General features: G+C 41.8%; 1 protein-coding gene across 1 annotated transcript in view; it reads left to right on the top strand.

Moving 5' to 3' along the window:
- The window catches only part of LOC118090309 (ras-related protein Rab-10-like), a 30,046-nt gene extending 15,708 nt beyond the window's left edge, over positions 1 to 14,338 (top strand). The window contains exons 4-6 of the mRNA XM_035125907.3: positions 4,985 to 5,074; positions 11,263 to 11,364; positions 14,056 to 14,338. Of these exons, the coding sequence (XP_034981798.2) occupies positions 4,985 to 5,074; positions 11,263 to 11,364; positions 14,056 to 14,133 (270 nt within the window). The 3' untranslated portion in view covers positions 14,134 to 14,338. The remainder of the gene's footprint in view (positions 1 to 4,984; positions 5,075 to 11,262; positions 11,365 to 14,055) is intronic.
- Positions 14,339 to 15,291: the final 953 nt, after the last annotated feature.

The raw sequence follows: 15,291 nt of genomic DNA, 5'->3' as shown, positions 1-15,291 counted from the left end.
TGACCTTGTTTTGAATATGTTGGCCTTGTTTTGAATAGGTGATCTGCTTGCACTGCAAGTACTAATAATGTTCAGAGAATTTCTGCATCTTTCTTTAGTTTAGCTAAAGGGTGGCTAAACAGTGGCCCTTCAAACATTGTTGCATTCCACTCATCCCTGACCTGATAGTCATGCTGACTGGGTCTGATGTGAGTTGGAGTCCAAGAACAAGATATTAGCCACCCATGGTATAATAATAATAATAATAATAATAATAATAATAATAATAATAATAATTAATAATAATACCTCGCCCACCTGACTGGGTTGCCCCAGCCACCCTGGGCAGTCTAGAACCGACTTAATGCTTTATATATTTTATTTTGAATATCATTAATCTAATAGTTGTCAATGCCCCTGTGTCACAACCAACGTCTTTGTAGATCTGTCAGAGTTAACCAGCAAGTGCGATATTAAAGAATAATGTAAATGTTTGTATGCCAATTATGCTAATAATGTGCAAGGCTTGCAGATTCTCTTGTGGGGAAACATTACTTTTCAAGACAGGTCAAGATATACTGGGACTTTAATATTTAAATCATTCTTACCTTTCAAATGAAGGACAGCTTCACACTCTGAGCTTATAATGCTGATTGCAGCAAGTTTCAGGACAATCAGCATGTTTATTACAGGAAAATTGCTTCAAAATACAAGTTTGCTTTACAAATTTCTCATATGAGGGTGTAAGATTGATATAGTCCTTTCTCTCTCACAGGTGCTCATATTTTGTAATTAATCAGTTTTAGAACATCGTTCAACATGCTCATGGTATAAAGTGGCTTTGAAGTCAAATATTAATTTATAAAGATGAAGGAGGTGGCCATTTTATGACACACAAAGGTATTCTCAGAAGTTTGTGGGGCAGAAACTGGGGAGAGGAGAAAGCACCCCCTCCAACCAGTCCTCCTTATTCCCGAAGAGTCCTACCCGCACCCCTGCATGGGAGCTGCAGTTTCAGGGCAGAGGCAAGTCCTCTGGGTGAAGACTGTCTGGGTGAATTTGCTCACACTTTTCAGTACCCCACAAATTAGAATACTGAACTAAGTATTTAACATGCAGCCTTACGACAAAGGCCACCATAGAAGTGATGCTTTAAAGTGCTTTTTGCATTTAATATACATAATTTTTTAAAAAGCAAGTGCCATCAGCTGGGGGAGGGCTTATAATTAGCAGGAGTATAACAGACAGGGAGAAAGAATTTAATTCTTTCATTCATGCTGTGTTCCTGGGGGGAAATCCCTCTTGATGCTGTTTGCATTGGCACCCTTGTGGGATTTCCTCTCAATGCAAACAGCACTTTCAGAAGCAGGGGTTTCTTGCACCCTTCCTGCAATGCCTGATAGTTATTCAACCTATATCCAGCTAATGCTCTTTGCATTATTTTTATTTTTGCAACCTGCATGTTAACATCACAGCTTGTTGGGCCCTTAATACCAGCTTTGGGGCTGATCAGGTACAATATGTTCTTTGCACTGAACCTCTATGCATAATCTATTACTTTTGTGTACTGGCGTTCATGTTATTAAACTGCTCCTCCTTGTGGCCAAAGATCATAAAGAATCCAGATGATGAGCTGACTGTTAATCATCTTCAGAGCTGTAAAATCAGTCTCAATTTTTCCCCTAGTGAAGGATCTTCTTGTCCTTGGCTTAAAGGATGACCATAGGAAGCTAATGTAAGTAACTGGTTCTAGATTTCTTAAACTAATATTAATAATTTGAATTTTGCAAAACTCTGTAAGAGAAGCTACTCACTATTTTAAGATTTCAGTTGAAGCAACATGTTTAATTGCATTTTTCTGCGGGGGGAATGATTTGTTTATCATTGCCCTTCTTTGCCTTTTTGTGATTAAAAAAAATGAATTTGGAAGAACAACTCAGGCAAAAAGATACATAACTTGCACAATGCAGGAAAAAGGACGCACACTTTCATTTTGTTTAAGTACTACTGATATTTTCTTTTTTCTATCTGTTCAAATGTGGAACGCTTAAATCAAATGTTATTAGGAAGCATGCTACTTCTCTCATTAAATAATAAAAAGGTAAACTAGTCTATTTACTAGACTATTTAAGTTTTAGGAACTTAAAATATAATTTTATAAGAAGAATCAGTGATCTTAATGATTAAAGCTCCCTTGCCTATTGAATCAACCATCATTTTCTTCAATTAATCCAGGTCAGATTGATTCATTATTTTCAACTTGTGCTTTGCATCCTTGCAATGAGCTTACTTCATTTGAAAGACTACATTATCCTGAACATCAGCTGCAGTTATGAAATGAGATTAGTTTAGTGGATTAAAAAGATGAAACAGTAACCTTAATAATTTTGCCTATTGCTGAAATAAAGCAACATAGTTGTGAGTCGGCATAACTCTACTGACGTTTCATGAAGAAAAACCATGTTCCTTTGTGCCTTTTCAGATGTTTACATCAACATAGTGGTGTGGGGCTTTGTCCTCTCCCTGTAATTCATAAACACAAGGCTGATGTTTTATGCAAAGTGACTTTTGTAGCTTCCCTGAAGCCAAACATGTCGCTTCAACTTGACACACTCAATTCAGTGAATTCTCCCATTTCCCTGCCAAGAATTAGAACAAGTTTTGATGTCCGTGTTAAGTATCTGTATATTTGTTCTCTTGCAACTGAAGAAGACCACTGGTTCCAATAAGCCATTTAATTAGTTGGTTCCAGAGGTGATTTGCACATGCAGAAATGTTGGCTTGCACAAGAGGTGTGTGTATGTCATTTCCTCACTCTGTCAGCAGCCCACTGTGGCACATCCCACACTGTCAGGATTGACTTTTTGGAAGGCTCTGGCAACTGCAGTTCAGAGGACGGAGTGGGAAAGCCCTGTTCCTTGAACATAACATCATTCACGGTTCTCTGTATCCAGCCCATTAAGTATCACTAACTTTACAATACACATACATTTGTAAATGCCAGGATCTGTTTCAGAACATGTTTCTTATGATTTAGATATTCATAGATGCCATCAATTGCCTTGAAGTAAGAGAGCTATCTATTATATGCCCACATTGTATGCTTCAGTCAAAGGGATTATTTTACCCTTTGGTAAAGGGTAAAATAATCCCTTTCTTGGCGAAATTATTGCTGTGGTTCATGTAAGTCTTGACCTAGAAACTGTGAGCTGTCAGAAAGCAGTAGAAGTAAATCTAACTCAAGGAGACACCTAATTGAAAGTCAAAAATAACAATAACATTGTGAATGCTTTGCTATAGATAGGATAGTTTTAACCAGTAGGAGCTAGGGACTTTCTTGAAGCAAAAATGTAAAGATTTGTGCCCAGTCCTGGGCATGGGACTTACTTCATAGCGTATGTACATAGGATTGTGGCCTTGCTTATTGCTGGATAGGAGTAGTGGCTTCTCTTCTAACATTGATTTCTATGTGCATTGCTTTGCCAATGCCTTTAGGGGTACACCCTGGGCAAAAGCAAGTAAGCATGTGCTATGATATATCACCCTCTTTCAAGGAAAATATGCTAAACTGGGCAGACAGGTGATTCGTAGTAGATCATGTGATTTGGGAAGCGCTATGGGAGCTTGTATGAGTCCTTGTTGAACCAAGAACCCAGCATGTAGTAAACTTTGTTGTGGAGGATCTATCAATCATCTATCTATCTATCTATCTATCTCTATCTATCTCTCTATCTATCTATCTATCTATCTATCTATCTATCATCTATCTTCCAGCTTGTGCCTCTGATATCATTGTATTGGCATTCCCTAAGAAGTAAGTAGTTTCCTTAGCTCGAAGAAATATAGAAGGGGGCAGGAAGGTCTGAAGAATATAGAACAGTGCCTTGTGACAGTCAGACTATTTGCTCATCTAGCCCAGAATCATCTGCTCTGGCTGATGGTGTCTCTGGGACATGATCCTTCTAGCTGGAGGTGGCAGGGATTGAATCTGGGACCTTCTGACAACAAAGCAAGTACTATACTATTATTGAGCTATAAGCTCTCCATAGGAGTAAGTCAAATGAGGTAGCTGGGCTTGAGAATGCACCCCAACCCCCAGGAGAATAACGAGTTGTATATATCGGCCATCCTCAGAATAGACTTATTAAAATTAATATATGTGACTAACTTAAGTTCATTACTTTTAATGGGTCTACTCTGAGTTGACCTCAGTGGCCTACAACCCCATGTGTATGGAGAGGTGTATCCTGCTGTTGAGTGCATGTGGTATAAGAAGCTCTGCTAATGGGTTGCTTTTTTAGGGGGCTGATCTTGTCTGTCTTATGTATTGGGCTGGGATGTTTGTGTTGTTGCCATTCTGCTTAATTACTGTGGCTTTTGTTTTACCCACCTATACTGAACAATGCATGTTGAAAATATTTTGATTTCCCAGAGTAATATCTTTCAGTTCCATTTAGCTGGTAACTAGATATTTGCACACACACACACACACACACCAGTTTTTAAGCCTCATGCACACATCATCCATTTTTAATTTGTGGCTATGGATTGTAGCTGATGAGCTTCTGCCTCTCTGGCTCCCCAAGAATATGCAAGATTTGTGTAAAGGTTGTGTTGCTGGTGCAATAACAACAACAACAACAACAACAACAACAACAACAACAACAATTTATTATTTGTACCCCACCCATCTGGCTGGGTTTCCCCAGATACTCTGGGCGGCTTCCAACGGAGATTAAAAATACATTAAACACCATAATTCATGGGATTGATCTAGGCCTAGGACTTTAACTTTGCCTTAGTGACTAAGCTAGAACCCTGCATCAGGATGAGGCTCCGGATACAACATCTTCTTAGTTCATTAAAGTTGTAGATGATGGTGCAACTTGCCTCAGACTCCATTTTTTATATTTATTGAGGAAATGATTATTGGGTGGGGGAAGAGCCGGGCAGCATGTTTTGGAGTTCACTTTAGTGATACTCATTTCACTTCATTTGTTTATAGAAAGCAGATGAAAACGTGGAGGTAATACTGCTGGGTAACAAGTGTGATAAGGAGACCGAACGTGTCATTCCAAAAAACAGAGGGGAAAAGGTAAGGAATTTATCACATTGTTTCACCTCTTCTACTTCTTTAAACAAAATGTATAATATAAATACCCTGTTTCTCATATTTTAAGACATACCCATAAAATAAGCCATAGCAGGATTTTTAAGCATTCAAGGAATATAAGCCATACCCCGAAAATAAGACATAGTGATAGGCGCAGCAGCAATGCCGGCCGCGGCAGGAGGAGGAGGAAAAAAATAAGACATCCCTTGAAAATAAGCCATAGTGTGTTTTTTTGAGGAAAAAATAAATCTAAGACATGTCTTATAATATGAGAAACACGGTATATAAAATACAATATCTGTATGAAGGGCAGATCTTTCAAGTGCTATCTCAATACAAGAGTTCCCTTTTAAGAAGAATGCATTATTTGCATATTTTGCATCAGTCTCTTGCATCTGGAATACACAAATAATACAATTTTTACTTGTTCTATACAAGTAAACATAGGCCTCCTACAGAAAGTGAGCAAACTGCATGCTTTTTTGGAACCGTTTTGTGGTTAGTCAACTAAAAGCTATCATGATGAATATTCAACCAGGGGGCAGTGTTGGGGTATCGCATTTCCTGGCTTCTAAATAGTTCAATGCCTTTTTCAATTGTATGGTTAACAGAGTACCTTTGTGTTAATGGAACAATCCATTACCATTTCTCATTTCTTTCTAGATTTTGTTTGAATTGCTCTTCTTCCATTCCTTTGTCGCAATATAGGAAATAATTCTGATTTCTCTCCATTTGGTGAAATTTTCCTAGGGAGCAGAACAGCCAATGTTACCTGCTTTCATCAAGTAGGATCATGTAGTATTTGCTCTGCTAATAAATTGGCAGTATTTTGTCATATATAACTGTAAACATCGAGCAAGCTCACTATTATCCTTAGAGCAGGGGTTTTCAACCAGTGTGCCATGGCAACACTGCCATCTGTCCCTCTTTCCTTCCCTCCCTCCTCTGATGCTCTCTTGTGTCTCTGCCTCCCAAAGGCTTGCACAGCTGTTTGTTGCAGCAGTCCTGGCTACAAACTCCCCAGACAAATGGTGCCTCTGGGGCTGGCCAGGGGGTGCTGGTTTGCCAGGAGCTAAGGCAGCCTTGGAGTAAGCAAGCAAGCAGGCGAGGGAGCCCAGCCAACCAGTCCACCAGCCCTTGTTGTTGGAAATGGACAGGCAAGTGGGGAGGCTGGGCAGGCACGCATGTACGCAGGTGCTGCGCTGGCCTTGCTGTGCTTGCTGTATGCAAGGCCTGCCTGGGAGTTGAGTGCCTGGTGCCGAAGAGGAGCCTTTCTGCCATGCAAGCCTGGCAGTGCCTGCTGCTGCCATTGCTGCCTCCCAAGGTGAGTAAGGTGCTGGCCTCATGTTCACCTTTGGCCAGTCTTCCATCGAGCCACAAAGCCTGAGGGCATCCTCTTCCCAGGCCCCTGTGGGGCAGTGTGAGGAGGCACTTCTCTTTGGGGCAGTTTAGCCCTACAGCATCAAGTGTCTCCAGACCATTCAGAAGGCCTGACTGTAATCCTAAGCACCATTTTAACCAAGATATAAGGCAGTGATTTCAACCAATGTGCCGTGGCACCCTGGGATGCCTTGAATGATGGTCAGAGGCCGTGGGGAACACTGGTCTCTGTCCCTCTTTCCTTCCCTCCCTCCTCTGATGCTCTCTTGTGTCTCTGCTTCCCAAAGGCTTGCACAGCTGTTTATTGCAGCAGCCCTAGCTACAAGCTCCCCAGGCGAATGGTGCCTCTCTTTGGCACCTCTCTTTGGGGTGGGGCAGCTCAGAGAACAGTGACGGCAGCAGCGGCTGCCTGGAGGACTTCTAAGGAGAGGGGAGAAGAGAGGAGAGGAGGCTGAGGGAATACTCCACAAGAGAGGGTGTTCAAAAAGGGGTGAGGGGCTGCCAGCTCTGCAGGCAAGGGGTGACATAACTAGGCTCCTGAGCCCCACAGGCATGCCGCAGAAAGAATGTAGTTGATCAAGGGAGCCATGGACTCCAAAAGGTTGAAAACCTCTGCCCTAGAGGACTCTAAAGATAGAATGTATGAAAAATCCTTCATTGGTCTTTGGGGGGGGGGGGTGCACAAATGAACTTTAGTCTTGTCCTGGACAAAGTGATTTAAGTCATTTTGGAATCACTAAGCAAATAGATAAATTTTAATTATTTGATTTGAATCAAATATCCCATACTAAATGGTTGATCTATTTACACAAAAAAAAAATCACTCAGATCGTAAGATAACTTATTCTAAGATAAGTTAAGCCAGCTCACAGAGGGGGAAAGTTTTTTTATCTCTACCCTAGCTACCCACCTGTAGCTCCCTCCCTTTCCACCATACCTGCCCACATGGCACCTGCAGAAAGTATTAGTAAATATTCCCACCATATTCAGTGGAATGTGAACATGTTCAATGTAGGAGAGGCTGAGCCAGTGCAAACAGGACCTGAGCAGGAATGCAAAGTCTCTTGTGTATTGTGATTTTTGGAGGGAATGTTTAGTAAGACTTTTTGCTCATGCCATAGTAGGGCACCCAGTTGGAGATCCCTGACTTTTGTCTTTGACTTTCCTTTTGGGAACAGTGTTGAATGTGAACTAAACCAAGATTGAAACACATTTGAAAAATCATCATATAAGCTCTAAGTACAGGTTCTAAGAGAGATTAAAATTATGAGATGTTCTGACATATGTTGTGTGGGTGGTAGAAATATTAAAGGCTAGACAAATATGTTATTTTTTTCAGTCCGAAACACCTAGGCAACATGGGCGTACCCAGGATCAAAACTAGGGGGGGGCAAGGGGAGGGGCCAAGGCACGGAAGGGGAGGGGCCACAAAGTGGGCGGGAACAGCGAACTCGCGCTCCGCCGGGCTGTGCCCCTCCCTAGAAGCAGGGCTGGTGGGCGGAGGCGGAGCCCAGCCCAGCCCAGCGGAGCGCGAGTTCAGCGTTCCCGCCCGCCGCGCCGCGCTCTCTGGTTCCCCGCCGCGCTTGGCCTTGCCAGAGGGCGCGACGGGGAGCTGGAGGGAGGGCGCAGCGCGGTGCGGCGGGAATGGCGAACTCGCGCTCCGCCGGGCTGTGCTCCGCCTCTGCCCACCAGCCCTGCTTCTAGAGTAGGGCAGCTGCCCTAACTTGCCGCATGGTGGGTACGCCCTTGCTAGGCAACATTTTCCAGCTTTAAAACTCATGACTTTATGCAGTTATCCATTTCAATTTATGTCCTGCCTGTTTTCTATCTATATTGTTGTTTGTTTGAATATGATGATTACATCTTTATTAACCTTTATGTGGCACTTTATATGGGGAAGCTTTGAAATCCTGTTTGCCTTTACAGAAACCTTACAATTTTTATTGCTATTTATAACACCACCACCTTTTTTCATATAGCTGTGTTATTTATTCGGACCATTTTGTCCCTGCTGTTCAGCTCCAAATGCTTCTGAAGAGTAGCTGGCAGTAGATATCAAAAATTAAAATAAACTAGATACTGTATAGAACAACATTAAAAGAAGCAGAACATTAAAATAGGAGTTTCATACTTTATTAGCTCTGGTTTTATTCTGTATTTTAAAAGGTATTAAGCCAAACATCTAAATAAATACAGTTTATTTCATTGGCACTGAAATGGGATGGCACCAACAGGTGAGCCTCTCTGGGGGAGAGTGTTCTAATGTTGGAGTGCCACACCAAAAAGTGTTGGATGCCATCATCCTTCTCTCTTCTTCAAATACAGGTGACCCTCAGAGAACAGCCTCAGAAAAGGATCTGGGCTTGCATTCAGTGAAGTCGACCCATTTCTGCGAGGACTTCTGCTTGCACAATGGAATCTCTCCTTCTGCTCTCCTCTTCCTGAGCTTGCCCCCCCCCCAATCACCACCACAAAAAAAGTCTGCTCTGAAGGTTTAAGGGAACACCCAGAACAGGTTGGTGGGGCACGGCAGGAGGAGGAGAATTATAAGTTGCATTGCACAAGTGGAAGTCCTTGCAGAAATGGGACGACTTGGTTGGGTACAACCCCATGTGCTTTCATTTCAGATGTTTACAGAGATTAACAAATAATGGTCTTCATATTAGTGCTTTGCTATGTTATCAATTAGATTATTCAGTTTTAAAATGTTTAATTGATTTAAAGGGTGCCCATGGTTATTCAGGCAGCGATTATTTGTTTAAAAGTTTCTTTCAACTACTACCGTACTACTACTGCTGCTGCTACTACCAGTACTTATTATTATTACTATTTTTATTAATTCATGTTATAGCCTGTCCTTCTTCCCAGGGGGACTTTCTTACCATATGACCATTGTTTCTAGATTGGAAGCATCATTTTAACAGGCACTTCACACACCCTTTCCTCGGTTTAGGAAGGAATGCTTCTAACTTAGCAGTGGGGGACCTTCTTTCCACAAGGAACTGTGTTTTCTCAAGGGTAATGTTTGTTGTTGGGTGGATCCAGAATCGTATCCTGCAGCCTTCACTCTCTGAAGATCAACACACACACACACACATCCCTCTCTCCCCCCCAACACACATGCTCCTTGACCATGGCCCATCAAGAGCTGCCAACTCAAGGCATCCTGAGTTCTAGCACAAAGAAGGGGGGGCAAGGAAGCTGGTTTATTTGGAGCTACCACAAAGTGCCTTGAGCAGCTTAAAGCAGCACCTCCCCATCTTTTCCTCTCACCTTTCCCAACAGAAGGACAGGGGAGTAGCTGCTTCATTGCTTTTGGAGAACCAGTTCCACACAGAACAAGCTTCCCTCACTCTTCAGATTGTACATTTATTTGCCAGTTAACTGACAAAAAAACCCCCTTGCGATTAGATTATTATTATTATTATTATTAATTAACCAGGTTGAAGACTTATGTGAGATTTTTCAAGGACACATCTTTATAAGCCTCTTTTTTTATAGCCATGTATTACCCAAAGAACACACATTTTTCACCTCAGATTTTCATGCTAACCATCCCAAAATTGTGGTAGTTAGGGTTCAAGCCTTTCTTTTGGATGGGATTCTAAAAATCTTCCTAATGTGATTCATTAAATTATTTATTCCCCCATGGCTTACTTCTATTGGCACGAATAATTCAATCCTTTTCATTTGTTCCTGTAATCAACTATAGAAACCAGTAATTACAGGTGCTCAAAATAGCTATAAATTGTATGCCTCCCCCACTAGCCTGGAAGAAAGACATTTTCTAGGGAGCTACACTCATTTCAGGAGAAATTATTAGATTTGCTATTCAGAAAGGCATGCTTGCTCTTTCCTTTCTCAATTTATTTGACCTTTCTTTTCTCCTTCGTAAGATCTCCATGGGGATCATAAGGCCACACATGCTTGAAAAGCATGTCTGAGAAATGTCACTGCAAAAATGTTTTTAAAGCTTTGTAGAGTCCATACATTGGTGATCTTTTACCTATGAAACAAGTACAGTGGTACCTTGGTTTATGAACACAATTGGTTCCGGAAGTCTGTTCATAAACTGAGGCGTTCATAAACTGAAGCGAACTTTCCCATTAAAAGTAATGGAAAGTGGATTAATCTGTTCCAGACGGTCCGTGGAGTACTCAACCTGAAGCGTACTTAAACCGAAGCATGGGTGTAATTTTTCCGAAAGTCTGTTGATAAACCGAAGTGAACTTTCCCATTGAAAGTAATGGAAAGTGAATTAATCCGTTCCAGATGTGTCCGCGGCGTTCGTAAACCGAAAATTCGTAAACCGAGGTGTTCATAAACCAAGGTTCCACTGTATAACCTAAGATTAGAATGAAATTATTGTTGTATAGTAGAAATTTGTTGGTGGGATAGGGGAGAGAGAATAGATTATGCCTATGGATATAAAAGCAAACCCCCAATTAGGTGGGATTAAATTCCAAGGCACCATGCATATATTTGAGATACAACTGAAAAACCCCACCCCGCCCCTTTTTGTGACATTTTTTATTCACCTCTGGGTTCGGCTCAATGCTCATGTGCATAGTCATGCACATATTGAACACGGTTAATTGGGGGGGGGTTCCTGTATATTGATTCGCCAACCCTAAACAGACTATGAAATGAGGTGTGTTGATTTCATTCTGTGACAGAGTTTGTAACTGGGATTGTGCAAGCCCCTTTTCAAATTGAGTTTGCTATGAATTGCGCTTTCTAGGCATTAGTAGTGTTTGAATTCAGACTCATGTTCCTTTTCCCCCCTCCAGCTTGCTTGGGAATATGGAATACCCTTTTTTGAGACCAGTGCTAAGGACAATATTAACATTGAAGATGCCTTTTTAGTGCTAGCCAAAGAAATATTGAACAAGGTAAGCTCACCTTTTTTTCTTAGACCGAATCTTGTAAATTAGATGGTCCAGAAATACAAATTCATCCCTGCTCTGTGAATATATTTAGCCTACAAATTGTTGCCTTTGTTTACCTTAACAAGCAATGATGTTTTGAAGAAAGAAAATACATGTGATAGAAAGGGAAAGTTTAAAAATATGGATCTACTGACTATGAACCTCCATCCACCTACTGACCTATAAGTTTGGAATCAGAAATCTCCAGATGTTGTTGGCTGGGCTCTGGCTCCTGTAGAGACAGTCTGGGGCCTTCTTAAAGGGATAGACACAGAGGCCATTCTGCCTGAGGAATTCTGATCACGTTGACTCAGTCTATAGTCTCATCCAGTCCAAAAACAATGACCAGTTCAGACCCATCCAATCTCTCCAATAGTTTGCCTAAACTCTACTTTCCATGCTACCCACCATGATATACCAGTTCCTCTGTCCATACAAGTCTATGGTGTGACCACATTTGGAATACAGTGTACAGTTCTGGTCTTCTCACCAGAAAAATGGTACTCCACATTAAAAATAAATTATAATATAAAACAGCAACATATCTGCTTCCACCTGGAACTGAGGAAGAGCTAGTGGAGCTTTCAAACTTAAATAGTCCAGAGGCAACCGTTGAGGAGGAAGACTGGCTTGCTGGAGAAAGAGCAGAGGACTAGGGGACAATCATGTCTTTGCTCTTCTATAGCCTCTTCCCCTACCAACAGTGAAGGATAGGGGGTTTGCCAAGAGGTTTCCCCTGCTATTCCAGTCATCTAGCGAGAAGATGTATAACAAGTGCACTGGGGGTAATCCTAGGGGGTCGTAAGGAGGAGCCGGCAAGGGGCCCACTGGATCTGTTGCTCCCCAAGCCCTATATCATGGGAAAAGGGGCTACTGGAGTGTCATGCGGCTCAGAAACTGAAGAGACCCTGTCATCAACCCATTAAGTGTAGTGGGACCTTGGGGAGTGGACACCACCAAAGAGCAAGGCAAGCCAGAGGTCATTCAGATGGACTTCCGAAACCTACTCTCCAAGTTGAAAAAACGACTGAATTACACTGTGGTCAGCATTCATCCCATGTTTGTCATATAGCAGGAATGCGGAGCCTGTGGTCTTCATATGTTGTTGGACTACAGCTCCCATCATCTCTAATCACTGGCCACGCAAGCTAGGGCTGATGGGAGCTGAAGTATCAAGCCAGGATCAGAAACCATACTTTGAAGTTGACTTGTTTCCCTAAAGTACAGTTTGTCTGAGCTCAGATGTAGCAATAAACCCATTAGTTTAAATTGGAAGTGAAAGCTTCTATTTTTTTTTTTGTCAGGAGGGGATGGAGAACTGAGTATATGTTAGCATTATGCCCAAAGGTGGCCATGGTGTTCCACAAAAGCTGGCAGTTATTTGTGTCTCGTGGAAAACAGTGTTAATTTGAAAATGTGGCTTATGTTGTTAGGAATAGCTGAACTACCTTGAATGGGTATGTTTTTATATGTGAAATTGAAAATAAATGAAAAACGGAGTAGCTGAACAATGCATTTCTATGACTTTCAGGAATATTTTCCACCCCCCTCCTAAGTATACATTTAATAAATTTGTGTCATGCATATTCTTTTATATAATATGTGTTTTGACAGCATCTAGAATCCTGAATTGGCTTCAGCATCTGGGAAAGATACTGAGCTGTCTGACTCATCTCACATACTTTCGCATTGTCGGGAGACTGAGACTTGTTGTTCTGACATTGAAGTGCTATTGCTGAATTAAATTCCTTAACCTTAGCGTAATGCATTTTGCTATTGTTTCTAGTTTAAAAAAAGAAAGACTAGGAATTCCAGTTGTAGTCAATTCCGAACAGACAGCACTACTTCACACAGTATATAATTTGTGTATGAATTCACTGACGCACAATGCAGTGATGGTCACTATCTTAGAAGTCTTCAAAGGGGGATTAGGCAAAATCATGGACGATAAGTCTATCAGTGGCTGCTAGCTATAATTGCTATATGAAATCTTCATGTTCAGCGACAGCATGCCACTCAGCATTAGTTGCTGGGAAACAAATAGCAGGAGAACAAGATTGTCTTCAAGTTCTGCCCAAAGGCATCTGCCTAGTCATATAGAGAGGAGCATGCTGATCCAACAGGCTTTTAGTCCTGAGGGTAGCACTGGACTGCAGCACGTGGACAACAGTCACCAGGCTATCCTGATCCACAGCCTTTCAGGGTTGCTGTAAAGATGTAATGATGTGCTTATCCACTGCTAGAGATGGTCAACCACATGTATACCAGGAAGTCAGAATAGCCCAAGGCCCACTGGCCATGGACACGGATAGACTAGCACAGGCCTGCTTGAACTGGCAGACACCTTGGTGTTTTTTTTTAACAACCAGTAGAGCATGACACCCTTAATCCCAGGGCCATGAGTTCGAGCCCCACATTGGACAAAAGATCCCTGCATTGCACTAGATGACCCTTGTGATCCCATCCAACTCTATGATTCTGTGATTCTATGAATGGCCACTCTACTATGGAATGCTGCTTTTAAAGTTATATTTATTAATGATTATTAATGGTATTCATAACTGTTTCAATTAATATACTCCTTAATATCGCGAAAGTATTTGTAATGCTAACTTTGTTCGCACTGGATTAAATTCTGTTATCCTTTTCCCTCAGAATTCCTGTGCACCGCTTGACTTAGATGTAGTGGACCTATATGAAAAAACACGAAAGAGAAGTTGCTGCAGGCTGTGATGAGCAGTTTTCTATTCTTTCTTATCACGTTATCTATTTTGTACATACCAACACTTGAACTTTAATATTTTGTTCTCCCTTCAATGATATACAAAATACCCAGTTGTTACTGGTATTAACAAAGCAACAGCACTGCCTGTCCACTAACATTTTATTTAACTGCCTGTTACAAATGTTCAAAATAAACAAAACTATGATTTGCAAAGGAGGACTGTAAAGTATTGTGCAGATACAAGCATAAGAAGTATCTTTGTAAAAGTGTTGGTTGTTTGTACAGGAAATTTATGGAGTAGAAAGGTGGACTCAATGGGGTGAAACTCAGCTGAAAAGAGTTCATGTAATAGGAGTCACTTGACAGTGTTACAAGGAGCAAATGCAGCTTCTGCTGAGATGGCATGCAGTCTAAAAACAATCCAAATGGAAAAGAGTAGATGGACTATCTAACATGTCATTCTGCTGGTTGTATAGTTTAGCTCAATTTCATTTTAGTTATTTTAATGCTTTGATCAAACATTTTCTTCCCCAAATTTCCCAACTTCAGAAGCCGCTTAGTCATGCTGGCCACATGACCCGGAAGCTGTATGTCGACTCCCTCGGCCAGTAAAGTGAGATGAGCGCCACAACCCCAGAGTCATCCGCGACTGGACCTAACGGTCAGGGGTCCTTTACCTTTACCCTTCTCTAAGCTGCTCAGGGTCTTTTAAAGAGGCTATACTCAAACAAGAATAACTGGCTAATATTAAACACCCTCTCCTTTTCCTCAGCCAGTGTGGTGTAGTGATTAGATGGTTGGATTAGGGCAGGAGTAGGCAACTTAAGGCCTGGGGGCTGGATGCGGCCCAATCACCTTCTCAATCCGGCCCGTGGACAGTCCGGGAATCAGTGTGTTTTACATGAGTAGAATGTGTGCTTTTATTTAAAATGCATCTCTGGGTTATTTGTGGGGCATAGGAATTTGTTCACCACCACCCCAAAAAAATTATAGTCTGGCCCCTCACAAGGTCTAAGGGACAGTGGACTGGCCCACAGCTGAAAAAGGTTGCTGACCCCTGGACTAGGGCCTAGAAGACCAGGGTTCAAATCCCCACTCAGCCATGGAGCTCACTGGGTGACCTTGTGCCAGTCACTTCCTCTTAGCCTAACTTTCCTCACAGGGTT

Source organism: Zootoca vivipara, chromosome 8 (genome assembly GCF_965207765.1).
Source record: "Zootoca vivipara chromosome 8, rZooViv2.hap1.1, whole genome shotgun sequence".
Lineage (NCBI taxonomy): Eukaryota > Metazoa > Chordata > Lepidosauria > Squamata > Lacertidae > Zootoca > Zootoca vivipara.
Note: the sequence above shows the minus strand (reverse complement) of the source record. Positions and strands in the feature narration are given on the sequence as shown.